The sequence below is a fragment of the Scyliorhinus torazame genome, chromosome 21 (genome assembly GCF_047496885.1).
Source record: "Scyliorhinus torazame isolate Kashiwa2021f chromosome 21, sScyTor2.1, whole genome shotgun sequence".
NCBI classification, from domain to species: Eukaryota; Metazoa; Chordata; class Chondrichthyes; order Carcharhiniformes; family Scyliorhinidae; genus Scyliorhinus; species Scyliorhinus torazame.
The window spans coordinates 49,826,179-49,850,139 of NC_092727.1; the positions used below are offsets into that span (position 1 = coordinate 49,826,179).

Here is a 23,961-nt window from a genome sequence, read left to right on the forward strand (position 1 = left end):
AGGGTAATGCTCTGGGGACCTGGGTTCAAACCACGGCAGGTAGTAGCATTTCAATTCAATTAAAATCGAAAACCCATCTCCCTTTAGGAAAAGAAACCTGGTCTAGCTAACCATTCAGCTCGAGGACCATTGGGGATGGCCAACAAATAACCTTGACAAATGATGTCCACATCCCAAGAATGAAAGCAAATCTGCTGACCTCGGGCTTTGAGGCCATGGGGTGAAAGGTCACATTCACAAAGGTTCAGGATATTTTTCAGGATTGTTTTCTCAAATGGTAGAGCAGACTCAAGGGGCCGAATGGTCCAATCCTGCTCCATTAACACTGATTCTGCAGCCCCAAAATATATCAAAATACATTTTCAGAGCATGGGGATTCATCTGAACACACTTGCTTCCTCCATGGTCCTCAGCTGCAGTGTTGCTCATGTTGGACTCATTCTGCTGCAGCTCCTGACTCCTGATTTTCATTAAAACTTCGGCTACAAATTAACCCTCATTCGACGTAAAATCACAATGGAATCTACACGTGGGAGTCAGCTGAACAACAACTTCTCACTGACGCTGAGCAGGGCACCAGTCAATAGGGTCGGAGTGGGAAAGACCAGTCAGCACCTTTAGGTGCTGCAGGTGGCATCCTCACTGCTCCAACCACCTAATTTCCTCATGAGGATCCTACCCTTTGAGCCTCATTTACATACCCAAGAACAGCGGCATGGCCAGCCAGTAATGGAGGAACACCAAAGGGAAGAGTAGGGCGACCGTGATGAGGATGAAAGGTTGGCCTGAATTTTCCAGTCCCGCCATGGTGGGACCCGCTGTGGGAGATTCGGTGGCCCAGCCGAAAGTCCATCCACATTTGACGGGACCGTACGTTCCCAACAGCGGGCAGCGCCTGAAAATCCCACCATTTCCATGCTGACTCTGTGCTGAGGACCACTGGGTAAAAGGTACCTCTATGGAGCAGTGGTGTTCCGCTTTGGGTGGCCGAAGATCTGAAGCTGTGCTTGGAAGGTGTGGCTTGAATGAACAAGGTGATCCAGGGGACTGGAATCTCGGAAGGCGAGATTGAAACCCTGTGAGGCGGGTCATTATTGAAGCCATCCGAGTGGGAGCGACCTTTGGAGAGAATTCTTTGGTGAGATCTTTAGATGTTGAGATTGGAAACTCTTGTGCGAAAGACAAATTTTCAGTGAAATTGTTTGGCTCACAATGTGACAAACATCTGGGTGGGTTGTTGAGAAACCCATGGAATCTGCTTTGGTCACATCTGTCACATCTGCCAACTATTGTGTTCAACCACAATTCACCTGTTAATTCACGTGCACCTCATACTTATACTGAATGTTAGAGTATCAAACAGATCCTGTGGCTTTATTCATTTAGTAAATGTCTTGAATCTCAAACTTCATCTACTTTAAATAAAACATTATTGATCCCAAACCAGACATCCCGCCACACGATTGGATCTGGCCAAGGATCATAATACAAGCAGAATCCATCCAATGTCTCAATGGAGGCTTAGGGCCGAAATTTGTGATTTTTATTTCAAAGTGTTGCCACCATGCTTCCCTCCCCCAACGGAAGTTGACCCTGGCACTGCCTGAGCACTGCTCCCTGGCACTGCCCCCAGGGCATGACCCTCTTCCCTCTGGGGACTGTACTTACCTGTGCACCCAGTGCAGACCGCTTGCCAGGTCCCTGTTTTTCCGGACCTGTTGCAAACCCCATAGGTGTGACATCACGCTGATGGGGCGAATTCCTTATGTGGGGGGATAATGCAGCAGGGATGCCCGCTAATGATATCTAAATGTATAGGAATGGTTCCTGACCTTTCATGGGAGGAAGCACATTATGTCATTGATAGGGTCTGTGGACAATGTCAGTGGAAAGCCTACCGGCATAAAAGACATTTGGAGATTCCCGTTCGATTCTCCACGTTCCTGTCCCGTCCCGTCCCCCCCAATCCCCTGCCCCTTCCCTCTTCCCCCCCCCTGCTGAAAATGGGGGCAGAACTCCCCTTCTTTAGACTTTTTCCAAGCAAGCTCAGCTTGCGGTCACATAGGCTCCAGCTGATACCGGGTAAGCACAGATCCCACTGCTGATAGGGGCTTGCAGAATGTCACAGCAGACTAGCAATCTGTCCTTGAATACATTGCCAGGACTGTGACCATCCTGGGGGAGTGGCAATGTCTCTGATGAGCACAAATCTGTTCTCCAAGGTTTCTGCCACGTCTTTCTTCCAGATGTGGTCATATTGGCTTCTATTCTCCTTGGCCGACAGCATGACAGGGAGAATGAGCAGACGTGATGCACAAGCTGCTCAAAGAGAAAGAGACAGGGGAAAATATGTGTTACGGTTCACTTAGGGGCCTGATTTTTCTTTAATTATTTGATGGGAATTGGACGTCTTTGGCTAGGTCAGCATTTCTGTTCCCCATCCCTTAATTGGCGATGAGCCACCTTGAGCCACTGCAGTCTATGTGGTGCAGGTACACCCAGGGTGCTCTTAGAAGGGGAGTTCTAGGATTCTGACCCAGCGACAGTGCAGGAACAGCGATATTTATCCAAGTCAGGATGGTGAATGGCTTGGAGGGGAACATGCAGATGGTGGCGTTCCCATGTGCCTGCTGCCTTTGTCCTTCCAGATGGTAGAGGTCATAGGTTTGGAGGGCACATCAAAGGAATGTTGACTGTTGCTGTGGCAACATACACGTTTCCATTCACGTTGTAGTCTCGAGTTATGGTCGAGAATCCAACTTTCGTCCTGTCACATGGTTGACCAGGAATCTCTCCAGTTCTTACTTCTTGCCATTGTAGGGAGGATTTGCAGATTGATAATCAACCTGTTTGGCCAAGTTATGAACGCATCTTTCTTGACCATCTGGACAGGGGCTTGAACCCGGAACTTCTGGCACAGAGGCAGGGACGCTACGCATTGTACCACAAGACCTCCCGGAAGAGCTAGTAGCAGGAGACAAATAATGCACTGACAAGTTGGACTGAAGTTTTACCCAACTTATTTTAGTGGTAATTAGTCGGCAAAAGCGTTGATAAAAGCAACATTATTGAGATGAGTTGTCAGCGCGGCAATAATAAAAATAGTGTTATTCTGATCTGAGAATGAAGAGCCAGGGAAAATCTGATGTATAATTAATATCTGATTCTCATGGCTGAAGACCACACTGAGAGTCAAATGGCTGCAATAAATAAATGGCAAAGATTTTCCAAGTGAGAGTTCCTGCCGTAGGGCTTTGTCCATGGAATCATTTAACAGAAATACACAGCTCAACAAGTTCAATTCCTTACATTTATTCTTCCCAATGGAGAATCATGTAGGTGTTTGCTCGCCGTGTTTAAATTTCCATTACACTCTCCCATTGCGACAAACCCGGTGGCATACCGTGAACACCAATTCCTTGATTTCACTGTATCTGACCCCTATGTTCTTGAACGGTGGTGCCACATGTTCATATTCTTTTCATTCCTGTGCTGGCGTTTCTGTGATCCATTGATGACCAGAGTGGAACAGAGCCTTTGTATACATTATAAAGAAAGATTTGCATTTGTATAGTACCTTTCAGAACCTCAGGGCATCCCAAAGTACTTTGGAGCCAATGACGGCACAGTAGTACAGTGGTTAGCACTGCTGCCTCACGGTGCTGAGGACCCGGGGTCGATCCTGGCTTTGTGTCATTGTCCTTGTTGAGTTTGCACATTCTCCTCATGTCTGCATGGGTCTCACCCCCACAGCCCAAAGATTTGCAGGCGAGGTGGATTGGCCACGCTTGATTGGAAAAAATAATAATTCGGTACTCTAAATTTATTTTTTAAAATAATGTTGGAAAACATTGTAGCCAATTAATGCACAGCAAGGTCCCACAAACAGCAATGAGGCAATGACCAGGAAATTTGTTTTTGTTGGTTGTGGGATAAATATTGGCCAGGCCATGGGACATAACTCCCCTGCTCTTCATCAAAATACTGCCATGATATCTTTCACATTCACCCAAGTAGCTTGACCAAGTTGGCAGTCGGGATCTCGGCTTAACAATTTATCCAAGAGATGGTAGCTCTGTCAGTGCAGCACTCCACTAGCACGGCACTGGAACATCAGCCTAGATTGGGTGCTTAAGTCTCTGGAGTAGGACTTGAATCCACAGCCTTCTGTCTCAGAGTCATGAGTGCGATTACTAAGCCACGGCTGGTACATCTGATGGTGAGGAATGTGTGGCAGGCATGGATAGAGGACTAACAATTTATCCTGAGATGCAGCAATTCAGAAGTTGCTTCACCAACAGCAAGCACCTTGGCTTGTGGAGCTTCCAAGGAATTTTCCAATAATACGGTTAATAATAATAATCGCTTATTGTCACAAATAAGCTTCAATGAAGTTACTGTGAAAAGCCCCTAGTCGCCACATTCCAACGTCTGTTCGGGGAGGCCGATACGGGAATTGAATCCGCGCTGCTGGCCTTGCTCTGCATTACAAGCCAGCTGTTTAGCCCACTGTGCTAAACCAGCTAATGAGGAATTCGGAAATCTTATTGGTGTCATGGGGACTGATATTCTTTGGAAATTGGAGTGTAAGTGTCCAGTAACACTCATGGGTTGATAGATTTTTAATCAGCAAGGGAATTAAGGGTTATGGGGACAAGGTGCAACAGTGGAGTTGAGGATAATCGCATCAGATCGGTCATGATCTCATTGAATGGCAGAGCAGACTCGATGGGCCAAAGGGTTCAGCTCTTACATTTGGTCTTGTGGTCTTATGGTTGCCAAAAAGTGCACTGTTGTTGACAGATGTGGCTGAATGGCACGGCTCCGACACCGTCCTTCATACTGCCAGGCCTACCTGCTGCTCTCGCTCTGTTTGGATAACCAGCTCGTTTCTCTGAATTACCGAGATGGGGGAATTCCCACTGGAAAACCCAGTAAAATGGTTTATTCTCAGCATATGAGCATCAGCAGAGCCAGAACTTATATCCCATTCCCACTGGTGGCGATAGTGGGGCATTGCCATGTAATAGTTTGGTGCAACTGAATGGATTGCTCAGTCACTTTCGCAGAAATTAGGGCCAACCACGTGGGACTGGAGTCACATATAGGCCAGACGAGGCAAGGAGACTCACATCCCTTCCACAAACAACATTAGTGAACTGGTTTGGTTTTTTACAACAATTCAACATCAACCTGGTCACTTCAAGCTGATTTCGAAATCTTGAGGATGAGGATTGTCAGAGGATACAGCAGGACATAGACAGGTTGGAGACTTGGGCAGAGAAATGGCAAATGGAGTTTAATCCAGACAAGTGTGAGGTAATGCATTTTGGTAGGTCTAACATAGAGGGAAATATACAGTTAATTACAAAACTCTTAGGAATATAGAACGCCAGTGAGATCTGGGCGTGCAGGTCCACAGATCTCTGAAAGTGGCAACACAAATGGACAAGGTAGTCAAGAAAGCATACGGATTGCTTGTCTTCCGTGGGGCATCGAGTATAAAAACTGGCAAGTCATGCTACAGTTGTATAGAACCTTGGTAAGGCCGCACTTGGAGTATTGTGCACAATTCTGATCGCCACACTACCAGAAGGATGTGGAGGCTTTGGAGAGGGTGCAGAGGAGGTTTACCAGGATGTTGCCTGGTCTGGAGGGCGTTAGCTATGCGGAGAGGTTGAATAAGCTCAGACTGTTTTCATTAGAACGATGGAGGTTGAGGGGCGACCTGATAGAGATCGACAAGATTATGAGGGGCATGGATAGAGTGGATGGGCAGGCACTCTTTCTCAGGGTGGAGGGGTCAGTCACCAGAGGGCATAGGCTTAAGGTCCGTGGGGCAAAGTTTAGAGGAGATGTGCGAGGCAGGTTTTTTACACAGAGGGTAGTGAGTGCCTGGAACATGTTGCCAGGGGAGATTGTGGAAGAGATACATTAACGGCTTTCAAAAGGCACCTTGACAGATACATGGATAGGATGGGTACAGAGAGATACGGCACAAGGAAGTGCTGAGGTTTTTGGCCAAGGTTAGTATCATGACCGGTACAGGCTTGGAGGGCCGAAGGGCCTGTTCCTCTGCTGTATTGTTCTTTGATAAGAAGATAAGAAATAGGTGGAGAGGTCAGCCATTCAGCCCCTCCAGCCTGTCCCACCATTCAATAAGATTATGACTGACCTTACTGTGGCCTTAACTCCACTTTCCTGTCTGCCCCTGTCACTCTTGACTTGTCAATCAAAACCCCCTTCTAGCTCAGCCTTGAACATATACAATGACCCAGCCCCCACCAACTTCACTGGGAGGTAAAGAATGCAAAAGATTAACAACCCTCTGACAAGAAATACCTCCTCATCTCTGTCTCAATTGGGAGACGCCTTATTTTAAAATTGTGCCCCTCCCAGTTTTTGATTCCTCCAGGGGGAACAACCTTAATTTTCCTGTGAAGTGCCAATGCTGCCAGTAATGGTAAGGAGGTGGGGGTTTGGGGGGAGGGGCAGATAAAAATGACAACAATTGATACAAAGGCTCATGAAGGTCTTAATTTCAGCAGACAGGGAAACCATTGTGGGCGCAGCAACCTAACAGCCTGTTGGGAAACTCACAGAAGGAAAGAGCGAGATGGAGGTAGGTGCAAGGATGGCAAGCGACAGAGAAGATGCAGATGCTACTGCACATCTGGCAACAAATTTACACCCAGTGAGATTCATATAACTTCCCCTCGCCCAGTCCACTGAAGTACAGATTAATGCAATGGTTTCCTGATGTCAGTCAGCGTGTGAACAAAAACTATTGAGCTTGACGGGTGTTCTTTTAATCTTTTCAAAACAAACGAGGGGAATACCGATCATCATTACTTTATCGAACTTCCAGTGTTGCCTGCCTGAAGTACTCTGTCGGCTCCTCAGGCTCCATCTCTGATTCTCAGGTGCTGGTTAACTCGCTGGCTGCACCATCACCTTGGTCAGCACCGGCGGACGGCGATTCGACGGTGGCTGTGGTGGTAAAGGCCTCCTCGGCAGAAGCGCCTGGACTGGTCTCTGCAAGATTGAACGCAGCCATTGAGAACACGCCCTGCCTTCTTCGTGAATGTTACACTGATCTCCCCCCCCAACACATGAGGCACCAACTGAGTTCCTCGGCCAAGTTTAATTCAAATTATCAGCGTAGAGTGGCACAGGGGGCGGGATTCTCCAATCCCACGGCAGAGTGTCCACGCCGTTGTATAAGCCGTTGTGTTTTACGACAGCGTGAACGGGCTGCTGCCAGGACTAATTATAGCCCCTACAGGGGGCCAGCACGGCGCTGGAGCGGTTTGCGCGCTCTAGCTGCCGATCCCGGCGCGAACTGTGCGCCGCAGGATCTGCGCAAGCGCAGTTGCGCCGGCGCCAACGAGGACATGCGCAGTGGCCTCCTTCAACGCCACGGCCCCGACGCAACATGGCGCAGGACTACACGGGCCGGCACGTAGGAAAGGAGGCACCCAGCCACAGAGGCCGGCCTGCCGATCTGTGGGCCCAGATCGCGGGCCAGGCCACATCGCAGGCCGCCTCCCCCCCCCTCCCCGGGGTCAGAATCCCCTCACCCCCCCCCCCCCCCACAGGCCGCTACCTGACCCTTCCACGCCGATGTCCCGCCGTATGGTGACTGGAGGTTGTCACAGGACATTTGGCACTTTATTGATACACATTTATAAATTATTTTTTTTAATGCTTTTCATTTTGAGTTTGAACGGGCATTTCCAGTGTCCTCCTTTAAGGGAAGCTCTTTCAAGTTTAGAGTTTGTTGGAAATACATTCTTGAACTCTTGGTGTCAGCTGGTGTAAGTCCAACATCCCCTTATATACTGGACCTGGTTCACACTTGCCAACATACTCATGCGTGCAGCTTAGGAATGTAATGTTAGACCTGCCGTAGCTTGAGCAGAATACTAATAGAAACAGAGGTATTGGCCATTTCTGCTACTTCTCTGATCTTATCCCTGATTGAGAGAATCACAAGGAATTTCTATCCCACCAGGAATGTACCAACCTCCCTTCTGAGGATAAAGCATGATGAGAATCCTAACATTGCAGGTGTGCAATCTCTTCCAATTTACAAGTGGAAAGACTTTCACCAGGCCCCAGAACAGGGAAATAACAGCTTTTCCGCAAAAAAAAGAGCTTGATCAGAAATATACTCCTGTGGCCAGCACGGTGGCACAGTGGTTAGCATTGCTGCCTCACGACGCTGAGGTCCCAGGTTCAATCCCGGCTCTCGGTCACTGTCCGTGTGGAATTTGCACATTCTCCCCGTGTTTGCATGGGTTTCGCCCCCACAACCCAAAGACGTGCAGGGTAGGTGGATTGGCCATGCTAAATTGCCCCTTAATTGGAAAAAATGAATTGGGTACTGTAAATTTATTTTAAAAACAGAAATACACTCCTGAACTATTATGACCAATGCGCCCCGGGAAAAGTTTCCAACCCTCCAGGATTGGCCTGGAGCCTCCAGGGATTGGAGGTCAATCTCCAGGACACTGCTGCGTGCGACCCTGGAGAAAAATCATCAGGACATTAAAAAAGATTGTGTCTGGTTATCTCTAGCCGTTCGATGGCAGTGAGATTCTCTGTTCCCGCTGGCAGTGCACCCCATTCTGCGTGTTTCTTGGCCGCGCGGGGTGACTTCAATGGGAAATCCAATTGACGAGAGCAGGAAGAGAGAATTCCACCGCCAGTGAAGGGCGCGCCACCGGGAAACACACGACAGGGAGACCAGGAGAATCCAGCCCTGTGGTTTTTTTGCCATTTTCTCTGAACATTTCTCTTTACCAGATATAAAAACATAGAAACTGGGGGGAAAAAATGTTGTTTAGCTGATAGGCAAGCATCATCCAATTGGGTAATGAGTCTGGGGTCATGAGACCTGAAGAGAACAAAGGAGAGAATAGAAAAATCTATCCAATACCTTCTGCCTGCTCCCTGCCATCCTCAATGTCTTCGGCCTCAGCAGGGGAAGTAACATCAGCATCCTCCGGATAGTTAATCTGCTCCTGGGATTCACTGGGTGGTCTATGGAGAAGAAAGTGATACGTTATGAGGATTAAGACCACCTCAGTTCAATTTTTACCAGTTCTCAACTCAGTGACAAATCCATAAGAAGCTGGAGAACAATAAAGGCCATTCAGCCCAACTAGTCAACTCCTTTAATGGGGACCATCTATACTGTTGTTTCTCTCCCACATCTAATGGTGCACAAGGCAGACTTTAATCTGTTCCCATAGCAATTTTTTTCCCCTGGAACAGGTCATTAGTCCTTCACCAGAGGCTTATAGCATGAGGAGCGCCACTCTGGATCAAGCATGTCTGACCAGGAATATCTCCTACTTTTACGAACTGCCATTGATAACTGTTGGAAGGATTTTGCAGGTTGACGCGCAAGCTGTTTGGCTGCATTACAAACACATCTTCCTTGGCCATCAAGTTCTGGGGATGGGACTCGAACCCAGAGCTTCTGGCTCAGAGGCAGGGACGCTACATTAAAGTAGATAAGACCCCAGGGGCTGATGGGATCTACCCCAGAATTCACTGCGGGAGGCAAGGGAGGAAATTGCTGGGGCCGTGACAGTAATCTTTGTATCGTCATTGGCTACAGGTGAAGTTCCAGGGGACTGGAGAGTAGCCAGTGTTGTACCATTGTTTAAGAAGGGGATAATCCAGGAATTTATAGGCCAGTGAACCTTACGTCAGTGGTTGGGAAATTATTGGAAAAGATTCTTAGAGATACGTTTTACTCATATTTGGAAACAAATGGACTTATTAGTGATGGACATCATGGTTTTGTGAAGGGGAGGTCGTGCCTCACTAATTTGATTGAGTTTTTTGAGGAAGTGACAAAGATTTCTTTTTTAAAATTTAGAGTACCCAATTTGTTTTTTCCAATTAAGGGGCAATTTAGATTGGCCAATCCACCTACCCTGCACATCTTTGGGTTCTGGGGGTGAAACCGACGCAAACACGGGGAGAATGTGCAAACTCCACACGGACAGTGACCCAGAGCCGGGATCAAACCTGGGACCTCGGCGCCCTGAGGCAGCAGTGCTACCCACTGTGCCACCATGCTGCCTGAAGTGGCAAAGATGATAGATGAGGGAAAGGCAGTAGATGTTGTATACATGGACTTCAGTAAAGCCTTTGACACGGTACCTCATGGTCGACTGGTACAAAAGGTGAAGTCACATGGGATCAGAGGAGAGCTGGCAAATTGGATACAGAACTGGCTTGGCACAGAAGACAGAAGGTGGCAGTAGAAGGGTGCTTTTCTGAATGGAAGGCTGTGACTAGCGGCCTTCCACAGGATCAGTTCTGGGGCCTTTGTTATTCATGGTGTATATAAATGATTTGGAAGAAAATGTAGCTGGTCTGATTAGTAAATTCGCAGACGACACAAAAATTGATGGAGTTGCGGATAGTGAAGAGGATTGTTAGAGAATACAGCAGGATATAAACTGGTTGGACTCTTGGGCGGAGAAATGGCAGATGGAGTTTAATCCGGACAAGTGTGGCAATATGCACTTTGGAAAGTCCAATGCATGTAGGAATTACACAATAAATGGTAGAACTCTTGGGAGTACTGACAGGCAGAGAGATCTGGGTGTGCATGTCCACCCATCACTGAAAGTGGCAACGCATGTGGATAAGGTGGTCAAGAAGGCATAGGCATGCTGGCCTTCATCAGTCGGGACATTGAATATAACAATTGGCAAGTCGTGTTGCAGCTGTACAAGACCTTAGTTAGGCCTCATTTGGAATATTTTGTACAATTATGGTTGCCACACCACCAGAAGGAGGTGGATGCTTTGGAGAGGGTACAGAAGCGGTTTACTAGGATGTTGCCTGGTATGGAGGGCATTAGCTATGAGAAGTTAGATAAAGTCAGACTGTTCTCGTTGGAACGACAGAGATTGAGAGGCGACCTGATAGAGGTCTACAAGATTGAGTGACATGGACAGAGTGGATAGTCAGATGCTCTTTCCTCGAGTAGGAGAGTGAAGTACTAGGGGACATAGGTTTAAAGTGCGTGGGGAAAAGTTTAGAACAGATGTGCGAGGCAAGTATTTTACACAAGAGGGTGGTAAATATATGGAACGCGCTGCCTGGGGAGGTGGTGGGATAACGGCATTTTAAGGGACATCTAGACAAATATATGAATAGGGTGGGAATGGAAGGATACGGATTCCGTAAGTGCAAACGGTTTTAGTTTAAGCAGGTACCATGGTCGGCGCAGGCTTGGAGGGCCGAAGGGCCTGTTCCTGTGCTGTATTGTTCTTTGTTCAAACCCTCCTGACCATCCATATCGCGTATTAAAGCTCTTACATCTGTGTAACCTTTTCCTCTATAAATTTCAATGTCCATAGTTATGATGACAATTGCCTTGTGTTAGGCACATCCTGTAAGTATCATACTCAACTTGCTTCACTGGTAAGATGCCTAGTGTTGAAATGAATATCGCTCATTGTCACAAGTAGGCTTCAAATGAAGTTACTGTGAAAAGCCCCTAGTCGCCACATTCCGGCGCCTGTTCGGGGAGACTGGTACGGGAATTGAACCGTGCTGCTGGCCTGCCTTGGTCTGCTTTCAAAGCCAGCGATTTAGCCCTGTGCTAAACCAGCCCCAGTGCTAAACCAGCCCCAGTTATGGACTATTAAGCAATACGTGGCAAATTTGTTGTATTAATTGTATTATTATTTTATTGGTTGGAACCGTCTGTTGACACTGAGCACCAATTTTGCACCAACATAGTGCTTTGAAAACATAAGTATTTCACCAGAATATTGTCAGACTATAAAAGGGTTAAATTAGGTTCTCGTGTTGTATAAAATTGCTTTGTAGTCTCTTGAGTTCAGAAGGGTTGAGATGTTTACAATGACATTGGGACTTGATGGGAGAGATCATGAGAAACTAGTTTAGTGTCTGGGGAATCGAGAACAAGGAGGCAAAATCTTACAACACAACTCAGGAGTGCAATGTGGAGACATCTTGGGCTGGATTCTCTGGTCCCCCCTGGCCACTTGTTTCTCAGTGGCGCACCATTCGCTGGTGGCGGGATTTCCACTCCCGCCCCTTGCCAATGCGATTTCCCTCACCGCCGTAAAACCTGCGGGCGGGGTGCGCTTCCAGAAGGAAGGATACAGTCTGTGGAATTCTGGAACTGTCTCCCCAGAGGCTCTCGGTGCTGGGGAAACAATTGAAATTCTCAAGACAAATTTAAACTCTGAGCAGCATCAGGAGTGGAACCGTTAGGAAATCAACTCTCAGGGACAACTGAAAGTGATGAACAATTTATTCTCCAAACCTCTGGAAACTATCCATGTTCACATTAGACATTAAGCAGTACTTACCGCTGAAGCAGCAGGTCATGCAGCCCTAGGGAAGAAGGATAGTTGGTCATTATAACACATCCATCACTCAACATTAGCCGTAATCTGGTTAAATGAAACACTATAATTTCACAGCAATAATTCAGCAAAAATATTTCCTTTGAAACCCAGTGTGATTTATGTCATTACATTTCAAGTTATCATTCCTTGCTTATTTAGGAATTCACGAGAGCGAATGTGATTCTTTCCTTTTCGATCGATTCTCACTCTATGCTCCAGGTAACACAGGAGGGTTGCCAACCCACCAGGATTAGCCTGGAGTCTCCAGGAACTGAATATCAATCTCCAGGACATTGCTGTGTACGACCCAGGAGAAAAAGCATCAGGACATTAAAAATTATTGTTTTTTTAAAAAGTGTTCCTTCATCGGATAAAGAAAATATTGAATGTAGCGGGGGGTGGGGGTGGGGGGGAGGGGGTGGCTGCTGTTTGGCTGCCAGACAAGCATCGTCCAATTGGATAATGAGTGTTTTAGATTTCTGATTGGTACAGGTAGGCCGTAGGTCACAAGGATGGATGTGTTGGCCGATCAATGGATGGAGCGCGAGAGGCAAGCCATGTAACAAAACCTCCAGGAATACATTTAATCACAGTTGGCAACCCTGTAACAGGCCTCGTAACAGATAATTTCCCGGCAATCTGAACTTCTCAACTTTGCTTGATAACCACATTTTTATTGGGTTTTCCGGGGTGCAGTGGTTGCCAGTTGTGTCTGTAAACTAACTGACCTGACCTGAGTACCACAAGCTGCGAGGTGTTTTGGCAGAGGCGGTGCCACAGTGGTATTGTCACTGGACTAGTAAACCAGAGACCGAGAGCTGTATTCTCTGTCCCGGGACGCCCAGAATGTGTTCCCCGATGGGATGGAGAATCGGGCATGGGGGCAATATTGGGATCGGGGCCGCTGCCGACCCAAACGCCATGCTCCGACACGTTGGTGGCGTGAACAAGTTCCACGCCGCATGCCAGCGGGAGCATGGAAATAAATGGTAATGACCCATTTGCAACTATTTAGCGGACCCACCGCCCTATGCACCGCCCTCCCGTGGCCGGGAAGCACATGGTTCACTTGTGATCTCTACAGTCATGGCCCTGCCATGGTGGGCCTCGCCCCCTTGGCCCACCACGAGATCCAGCACGGCAGGGCCACAATGGTGGACCCCATTCAAGTCCATCTTACCCCACACCGCAAATCAGGCCCAAACCCACCACCCACATCACACAGCAGCCCCCAACCCTCAGATTCCCTGGGTGCACCCCTCAACCCCAAGTATGGGGTGCCCCCCCCCCGGGGCCCCTGTAATAGGGTTACCCCCACAGGAATCCTGGTGATAGGGAGAGCCCCCCACAGGGGCCCCTGTAATAAGGAGACTCCCCACAGTGGCCCTTATAATCGACGACCCTCCACAGAGACCCCTGTAATAGGGAGACTCCCCAGAGGGACCCCTGTGATAGGAAGACCCCAACAGGGATCCCTGACTTAAGGACCCACCATGGGACCTCCTGGCTGAGGGAAAGCCCCCTCACGGACATCCCCTCAGGAAAGAGACCTGCTAGAGAGCAGTCCAAACAGGGGCTGTGGGAAGCATGTTAGCTGTAATACCGACCTAGCAGCTCCATGTGTCCATTCCTGCATCAGGTTGCTACAGATCCACGATCTGCAATCCATTCATGGCTTTCCAATAGTGGTCCAGTAGTGACTACTCATAAAAGCCATCTGCAGCTTTGATCCATTCATATGCTAAGTGGTGAAACCCCAATGTTTGTAAACATTGACCACATCAAAGAGATGAAAGTGCACTAAGTGCTTCCAATCACTCAAATATGTGATTTCACTGTACTTAACTCACTTACCTCCCTTTGATGTGGTCAATGTTTACATTGGGGGGTCAAGGCCAATTTGTGGTGGGGGAGGGGTTTAGGGCTGATTTGGGGTGCGGTGGGGGGGGGCAGTGCCCATTTGCGGTGCATGGGGGGCTGGCCATGGGTCTCCGCTATCTCCACTCAAGATGGCGGCCAAATAACGGGATGCCCTGGGAATCCCTCACATTCTATGTCATGCATAAATTTGCATGGCATGGAACGTTGGATTGCATCCCGCTTTGCGACCGCAGCGGGTTAGTAAAACTGGTGCAATTAGTTCCGGCTGGTCCATCCAGCGATTCCGGAATCGGGAAAGGCGATTGGGTGGAGAGTCGCACATGAGGCCAAAATCGTGGCTGGCGCCAGTCTCCCGACAGAATGCCAAGCTGCGGCGCCTTGACTGCGGCGTCAGTGCATTCTACTCCACACATACTGTAAACGCCCTTCGCATATCATTAGCAGGTCTGACCCAGTATTCTCTGGACCTTCCGTCCAGAGCAATTACTGATGGCAAGATGCACTTGTGGTTTTAAAATTGAGAAAACAGACGCTGTGGCTGGCGAGGGAGAGAGAGGAGGTGGGACATGCAGAGGCACGACGGTGGGCTGCCGTCCTGCCACTGGCAGGGCTGGCTGCGAGGGGGTGGGGCTCAGCAAGGTCGGGGGGGGTCAGCGGGGGTTGACGGGTGGTGAACAGGGGATGGGCCATGGGGCCGGAGTGACCAGCGGCATGAACACCCGTCCCACCCCACACCCCCCATGGCTGACCACCCTCTCCCATGAACACCCTCACAGCACCACAACCTCCCTTGCAACTCCCTCCGTGATCCCTGCCTAACTCACTACGGGGTGAGGGCTCTGGGTTGGTCCACGGGATGGAGGGTGATGACGATCCACTCTGCGATGAGCTCTGATCCTCTGCACCATTTGACAATGTCTGCCTCCAGTCCACGGTAGCATTTTCCACCATCAACCTGGGTGATCCCTGCATGCGAGCTGCCCATTCCATCGCGCCAGACCATTGGAGTAGCGGAGTTGGAGACGGTGTGGGGGAAACGGGGGTATTGGGTGGCGAGGGATGGGGGAGGGGCACCAGAGCACTGAGTGCTGGCTGAACTGGGGTCCCTGGCCCAAGCCCACCCCGAACGTCTGCCTATCTCTGCCGCGCCCCCTGGTGCTCATTGTAAAACAGTGAACATATATGTACAGATTTGTGTCCTAGTCCCTATCACTACACTGTGCGCTGCGCCCGTGTATACCTTTCTGGCATTATAGGCCCTAACGCTAGGTGGATCTCCAGACGGTACATCAGGAGTGGAGGCGGCCTGCTGCAGTTTCCGCCCTGTGACATGGGTCCCCTTTGGTGGCCATCTTCTGGGGCTACTGGGCCTGGATGGACCCAGCTGCTGCTCAGGTGTCCCAGGTGGCAGGGTGCCCGCTACCCATCAGGTGCACCAGGGACAGGAAGGGGCGGGGGGTCTGAGATGCTGGGTGTTCCAGCATCATCCCTGTGGGTGTCACCCGCAGTCCCATCACCTCCTCCTCACTCGGGGTGGCCGATGGCTCCCGGGCTACTCCTTGAGACGGGGGTGGTGGGCGCGGAGCTAACCCCTGAGGCTCCCCCACTACCTGGCTCCGCCAGTCCTGGAAACCCGCTCCTGTCTCGACCAGGGTCTCAATGCTCGCGGCCATGGGGCACAGGGTGTGGACCACCTCCCTCTGCTCCTGAGCCACATTTCTCAGTAACTGTGCCGCCTCCTTCTGTATCTGGCTCATGTCAGCCAGAGCCCAGGTAATGCGGCTGACTCTCTCAGCCATGACCCGCTGTGACTGGGCCACATTCTGGAGCACCGCTGCAATGTCCAGGTGGGCCGAGTACATGGCTGCCTGTGACAGGGCAGCCTGTCCTTTGCCTCGGCCATCGCCTACACAGAGAATCCCGGGCCTTGGACATCCTGACCCTTGACCGGTACCTTTGCCCCCAAGGCCTCCACCGTAGACACTACCCGTGTTGTCGGAAGCGACAATTTCTTTGATCCTAAAGCGGGACAAGGACCCACTGCAATGTGGATCGTACAGGCCAATCTCGCTCCTCAATGTGGATGCAAAGTTGCTGGCAAAAGTGCTGGCCACGAGGATCGAGGACTGTGTCCTGGGGGTAATCCACGAGGACCAGACGGGATTTGTAAAGGGCAGGCAACTAAACACCAATATGCGGCGGCTCTTAAACGTGATAATGATGCCATCGGAGGAGGGAGAGGCGGAGATAGTGGCAGCTCTGGACGCGGAGAAGGCCTTTGACCGAGTAGAGTGGGAGTACCTCTGGGAGGTGCTGCGTAGGTTTGGGTTCGGGGTAGGGTTTATCAATTGGGTGAAGCTCCTTTACAGAGCCCCGATGGCGAGTGTAGTGACGAACCGGCGGAGGTCGGAGTACTTTCGACTGTACCGAGGGACGAGGCAGGGGTGCCCCCTGTCCCCCCTGTTGTTCGCATTGGCGATCGAACCATTGGCCATGTCATTGAGGGAGTCTAAGAAATGGAGGGGGGTGGTCCGAGGGGGAGAAGAGCATCGGGTGTCGCTATATGCGGATGACCTGTTGCTGTACGTGGCGGATCCAATGGAGGGGATGGTGGAGGTCATGCAGACTCTAAGGGAGTTTGGGGAGTTTTCGGGCTATAAGCTCAATGTAGGAAGAGTGAGCTCTTTATATTACAGGCGGGGGACCAAGAAAGAGGGATAGGGGACCTACCGCTGAGGAGGGCGGAGGGGAGATTTCCGTATCTGGGGATCCAGATAGCCAGGAGTTGGGGGACCCTACATAAACTGAATCTGACGAGGTTGGTGGAGCAAATGGAGGAGGATTTCAAAAGATGGGACATGTTACCGCTCTCGCTGGCGGGTAGAGTGCAGTCGGTCAAAATGGTGGTCCTTCCGAGGTTTCTGTTTGTGTTTCAGTGCCTTCCCATCGTGATCACTAAGGCCTTTTTTAAGAGAGTAGGCAGGAGTATTATGGGGTTTGTGTGGGCGAATAAGACCCCGAGAGTAAGGAGAGGGTTCCTGGAACGCAGTAGGGACCGAGGAGGGTTAGCGCTGCCAAACCTGGGGAGCTACTACTGGGCAGCAAATGTGGCGATGATCCGCAAGTGGGTTATGGAGGGAGAGGGGGCGGCATGGAAGAGGATGGAGGTGGCGTCCTGTAAAGGAACAAGCCTGGGGGCGTTGGTGACGGCACCGCTGCCGCTCTCGCTGACAAAGTATACCACGAGCCCGGTGGTGGCGGCAACGCTAAGGATCTGGGGCCAGTGGAGACGGCACCGGGGTGCAATGGGAGCATCGGTGTGGTCCCCGATCAGGGGTAACCACCGGTTTGTACCGGGGAAGATGGACGGGGGGTTCCAGAGCTGGCATCGGGCGGGGATTGGAAGAATGGGGGACCTGTTCATCGACGGGACGTTTGCGAGCCGAGGGGCACTGGAGGAGAAGTTCGAGTTACCCCCGGGAAATGCATTTAGATATATGCAGGTGAGGGCTTTTGTGAGGCGACAGGTGAGGGAATTCCCGTTGCTCCCGGCACAAGAAGTTCAAGATAGGGTGATCTCGGGTGTGTGGGTCGGGGAGGGCAAGGTGTCGGCAATACACCAGGAGTTGATAGAAGAGGGGGAAGTGCTGGTAGAAGAGTTGAAGGGTAAATGGGAGGGGGAGCTGGGGAAGGAGATCGAGGAAGGTCTGTGGGCTGATGCCCTAGGTAGGGTTAATTCCTCCTCCTCGTGTGCCAGGCTCAGCCTGATACAATGCAAGGTGGTCCACAGAGCGCACTTGACGGGGGCGAGGTTGAGTAGGTTCTTTGGGGTAGAGGACAGATGTAGAAGGTGCTCAGGGAGCCCGGCGAACCATGTCCATATGTTTTGGTCATGCCCGGCACTGGAGGGGTTCTGGAGAGGAGTGGCGGGAGCAATATCTCAGGTGGTGAAAGTCCGGGTCAAGCCAAGCTGGGGGCTAGCAATATTTGGAGTAGTGGACGAACCGGGAGTGCAGGAGGCGAAAGAGGCCGGCATTCTGGCCTTTGCGTCCCTAGTAGCCGGGCGAAGGATCTTGCTAATGTGGAAGGAGGCGAAGCCCCCCAGCCTGGAGGCCTGGATAAATGATATGGCTGGGTTCATAAAGTTGGAGAGGATTAAGTTCGCCTTGAGAGGGTCTGCGCAGGGGTTCTACAGGCGGTGGCAACCGTTCCTAGACTATCTCGCGGAACGTTAGAGGAAGGTCGGTCAGCAGCAGCAGCAATCTTTGGGAGGGGGGGGGGGTGGAGGGGACGTCCTGGGAGGGGGGGGGTGGGTGGAGGGGACGTCCTGGGAGGGGGGAGGGGGGGGGAAAGGGGGGACTGCCTGGGAGGGTGGATGAGCAAGAGATAACATGAAGGGTTGGGGAAACTGGCACGTACGGGTGAGGGCCAGTGTACAAAGCTGTGTAAATATATCATTTTGCCATGTATATATCTTGCTCTGCGCGATTTCTCATTTTTTTTGTTATGGGGGGGGGGTGGTTATTGTGTTAAAAAACTTTAATAAATATATATTTTTTTAAAAAGACACTACCCGTGCAGTGTTGGCCTGGGTGGCACGCATGGTCGGCACTGCCTCCTGTCCCCACAGGTGGTTGGACACCTCTAACTGTATCTGCAGGTTCTGGATGGTTGCTCACAGCCCCTCATGCAGTCCCTGGCTCTGCGTCTGCATCTCCACTATCGATGTGACCGCTCATTCCAGAAGCTCGAAACCCCTTTGGATGTCAACTAGTCCCTGGGGTCGGGCGGTCCTCTGACCATCCGCCCCTTCGGGGTTTCCTATCTCCACCTGATGTAGCGCTGCACGTGTGTGGTACACACCAGATAGTGCCACAGGAGCCTCTTTATAAAGATGAGTGTCTCTGGGCTGGTGGAGGGTGTTGGAGACAGCTGTGTCGGGAAGTCAGTGTTGTTCCAGACTGGTGGTCCGAGGTGTGGGGGTGTGTTCTCGGGAGTGGGGATGGTAGTAGGGGTGGTAACACACATGCCATGGGAAACCGCAACTCAGCGGGGTTTCACTTGCTCGTCTGATGCCGACCTCCGTCTCAGTGACGGCCCTCTCTCCGGGCCCTCCAACCAGGTCCAGTGCCCGCTGCTCCACTGCACTGGGAGGCCGCAGGTCCAGTGATCTCCCTCCAGTTTCCAGTGGACCACCTTCTCCTGGTGTGGAGAGGGGGGGGGGGTTGGGGGGGAGACAGAAAACGCACAGTGTAAGGTAGTTGGACGCATGCAACACAGACCTTTGTTGCCAGGGCATCCAGAAATGGCGACCGGTATGGGTGCTGCCATGTGGTACAGGGTGGGGTGCGTGCATACCGCTACCGGGTAGGGTCCGGTCAACCTCCAGGTGGGGGGTGGTTAAGTGTTTGTGGAAGGGGCTTGGTTCCAAGGGCACGGTGCTGCCTACTCACCCTGGCCGCCCTGAGGAGGTTATGCAGTTTTTTGTGGCACTGCTGACCGGTCTTGGCAGTGGGGCCCATGGCGCTCACGGCTTCTGACACCCCGCACCCAGGCACGGTGTATGGCACTGGGTAGCAGCCTCCTACCCACCCCGGGGTAGAGGGTAACCCGCCTCTCCTCCATGGCACCTGTGGTGATGTGCATCAATGTAAATGCATATAGGCTAGCTAGACACCAGAGGGAGCACCAGAGACATCACACACACACACACTCAACCAATAGATCAGTTAGATAGGACGCGACCAATGGACATTCATGATACACACAGAGGTGACACGACGACAGGGGGGGGGCATTACACCAACCCATATATAAAGGACACCACACACATGATCTGCCTTTTTCCAGTGGAGACAGTCAGTGAGTAGAGACACAGGGTTGATTCAATATCACTCCCACCACGTGGATTGCAGCAGCTGGTTAGTCAGTCTGGGTAGTTATAGTAGGATTAGCAGTAATGTCGAACCTGAGTAATAGAAGTGTAAATAGTTTAATAAACGTGTTGAAGTTATCTCCACGTCTGAACCTTCCTTTGTCAAGTGCACCACAAGGAAGCCGCTCATGTTACACCTAGAGCATAACAAATCATGGTACCAGCAGTGAACTGTTTCAATCCATATACCTCAGTGTACAGTGACAACCAGCAACGATACCCAGGCAAGATGTTTGAGATCCGGGTTCCGCAGCAGCTCCAGTGCCACGGCGATCTCCACAAAAACTGGCAGGTATTCCGGCAAATGTTTGAAATCTTCCTGGTAGCAGCCAACCTAGAAGACGTGGCCGATGCTGAAAAAACAGAGCTTCTCCTCACCATCGCTGGTGCCAGAGCAGAAGAAATCTTTTAAAAATTCAAGTTCTCCAAGGGGCAAAACAGAAGCAACTTCCAGGCAGTCCTGGACAAATTCGGCAAATACTGTGAGGAAAACACACTCCAACCAGCAAGAAAGGGTAAGAGAAACGCCAGTACTCACCTCGAGGCCGGTATCCCAGAGCAGAGAACGATTTTGATCGGCAGCCATCTTTCTAAAGGGACTGCACTTGCGCAGTTGCGCGAGAAACGCACAGAACTGGAAGGTCCGTTTGCGCAAAGACGCCGCGCATGCGCAAACACGAAAACGGCACCTGGTACAGGAATAGCGATTTGCGCGTGCACAAACGCTTCCTACATATGATGTCACATGCGTCATGATGTCAGAGGCCCCGGACCACGCCCATTTAAAGGGGAAACATCCCAAATCAAAGAACAAATCTTTTAAAGCCGTAAAACAACCTTCTTTCACCTGAAATGCCAGCACAATGCCTCAAATTGAACCAGGACATGAAGTTAACCTCCGAAGAACCCTGCAACAAGCCCAACCTATGCCCAAACCGATGATTCCGACCTTGAATACTTCGAAACCAACCTTTACATTTTCTCTGGACCTCGCGAGCCCAATGCCAGCTCCGACGCAAACAGTGATGATATGGTCTTGGAAGACAACGACTCAGATGAACCTTTCACCTTGGGAGGCTACCCCAGTACCAAATCCGATCCGCAACTAGACGTGTTGCACATTGGCGACCCCCGTACTGAATCTGACGCAGACGCGGATTCATTCTTCGGATTTGAGGATCTTCAGCCCAGCAGATATGACATCCCGACTCGTGAGTGTAGGATGATGCTGCGGCCTGAAACCAAGAGACAGAGAGCGGTACAAGCCCACAGAGAGCGGCCTGCTGCCACACAGAGCGTGGTCCACGCACCTCTCAGGGTTCCCGACTCTACGAAAGAAGACATGCAAGACTCCACACCGCAGTCCTTGCATGAACAAGGAGTGACTCCAGTGTCACAAGCCTCCACAGCGAGCTCGTGGACAGACTCCGTGATAGAAGAAACACAAGACTCCAGAGCGCAGTCCTTGCACACACAAGACCTGACTCCAGTGTCACAAGCCTCCACAGTGAGCTCGTGGACAGACTCCACGATAGAAGCAACGCAAGACTCCGACGCCCAGTCCTTGCAGGAACAAGACCATGAGTGTCCAGCAACCTCCTCTGATCAACTAGCGGCAGACGATGCAAGTCTGCCATGCTCAAGTAAACAGCAAGAAGACTATGACAGTCTACCACGCTCCAGTGCACAGCAGGACGACCATGAGGGTCTATCATGCTACAGTGAAGAACAAAGCGACGATGACAGTCCAAGCCCAAATGATGGACAACAGCAAGACAATGAGAGTCCACCCACATTGTTTGCACCACCAGCTGAAGACTCTGACGATTTACCCAACCCAAGTGAATAACAAGCAGCTACTGAGGATCTACCCACGGTATGTGGGACGGGTGACGACAGCATCCCACTTCCCATGCAAGATGTGCAAAGTGACAGACCTCAGCTAGTGTGTACAGAGGCACTCGACGATCACTGTGAGACCACTGGTGACTCCGGCGACACCACGATACTTCCACCCTCATTCGCTCGAACCTCTCCACAAGTCAATGCATTCCTGCATGTTCCGACTCCAGACGTACAGCTTCAAGAAATCTCAGCTGACTCCAGTGAACCTGCTGAGATTCCGGACGGGGAGCATCAACAAACCAACACTGACTCAGTTAAAACAGACCAGACTCCAGATGGGGAGCAACCAAACGCCGACTCTGATTCACGTAAGTCGGACTTTACTCCAGACAGGGAGTGCCGCAACCTCAGTGATGGCACGCTCAGGGTGACAGCAGATGCCACAACGACAGGAGATGGATCACTTAACAATTACACTGGGTCAGTAATAACAAGCAGCGGCTACAGTCCAAGAGGAATACACCAATATTCACCACAGCTATATCCACACATTTTTTCCACACCAGCAGTGCAGCCAATGACAACTCATGCTGGACAAACCCAGTATTCAGGCATGCAGCAGCCAGCAGTCTATGCAGCATATTCTCAAACAGGCCAGCACTACGGATTGCCCACTAATGGAATCAAGACCGAAGGAGGACTACCGCAAGTGCAATCTACACTACAGACTGGATGCCTTAGTTACATCCCATGATTTGCTGCACCCCAGCCTGGCCAGACGGCATATTCCTATCAGATGCAAGGTTCTAGTTTCACACCATCACCAGGTATTTATGCGAGTAGCAATTCTGTTTCCAATTCGACAAGCTTCAACGGTTCTTAGAAGGATCACCCTTCCTGCACAGCATGTGGCCAGAACCAGTATGTACAGTCTTATCCCACTTCAACATATGGCACATCCATGACCTTGAATGATACTGTTGATGGTACCTCTTCAACGTCAACACCTTATCAGCTACAAGATGCCATCCGACAGCACCATCACAAACATCGAAAAAGAAATGGACTCCAAATCAGACAGCGAAGTGATTTGACCACTTCTTGGTTTCTGTGGCACAGGGACGTTGATGGTGTTCATAATCAAGAGAGACATTTGACCATGATGATTGATGGTTTTTGGACTCACACGAATGATTTAGGCTTATTGTTTAATTGCTGTTCCCATGACTTGTATATACCTTACCTTGTCTACCTGTTCTTTGTTCAATTTTCTCAAAGTGTACAGAAAATATGTAACATATAAAAAAGGGGGGATGTGGTGATGTGCATCAATGTAAATGCATGTAGGCTAGCTAGACACCAGAGGGAGCACCAGAGACATCACACACACACTCAACCAATAGATCAGTTAGATAGGACACGACCAATGGACATTCACGATACACACAGAGGTGACACAACCACAGGAGGGCATTACACCAACCCATATATAAAGGACACCACACACATGATCTGCCTCTTTCCAGTGGAGACAGTCAGTGAGTAGAGACACAGGGTTGTTTCAATATCACTCCCACCACGTGGATTGCAGCAACTGGTTAGTCAGTCTGAGTAGCTATAGTAGGATTAGCAGTAGTGTCGAACCCGAGTAATAGAAGTGTAAATAGTTTAATAAACGTGTTGAAGTTATCTCCACGTCTGAACCTTCCTTTGTCACTTGCACCACAAGGAAGCCGCTTATGTTACACCTAGAACATAACAAATCAGCACCCAGCAGGGTCTCGAGCTCTATGACCACAAATCGGGGTGCTGCTCGCTGTGCTGCCATCTTGTTTGTTGAGATGAATGTGTGTGTGGGGAGTGGAATGCTGATATGCAGCTGCAGCT

At 50.5% G+C, this 23,961-nt stretch overlaps 1 protein-coding gene across 1 annotated transcript in view; it reads right to left on the reverse strand.

Annotated features, from left to right (window-relative positions):
• Positions 1 to 2,122: 2,122 nt before the first annotated feature.
• Positions 2,123 to 23,961, reverse strand: part of LOC140398053 (V-set and immunoglobulin domain-containing protein 10-like 2) — an 88,151-nt gene continuing 66,312 nt past the window's right edge. Inside the window, 3 exon segments of the mRNA XM_072486265.1 lie at positions 2,123 to 2,319; positions 6,840 to 7,035; positions 8,942 to 9,045. Of these exon segments, the coding sequence (XP_072342366.1) occupies positions 2,123 to 2,319; positions 6,840 to 7,035; positions 8,942 to 9,045 (497 nt within the window).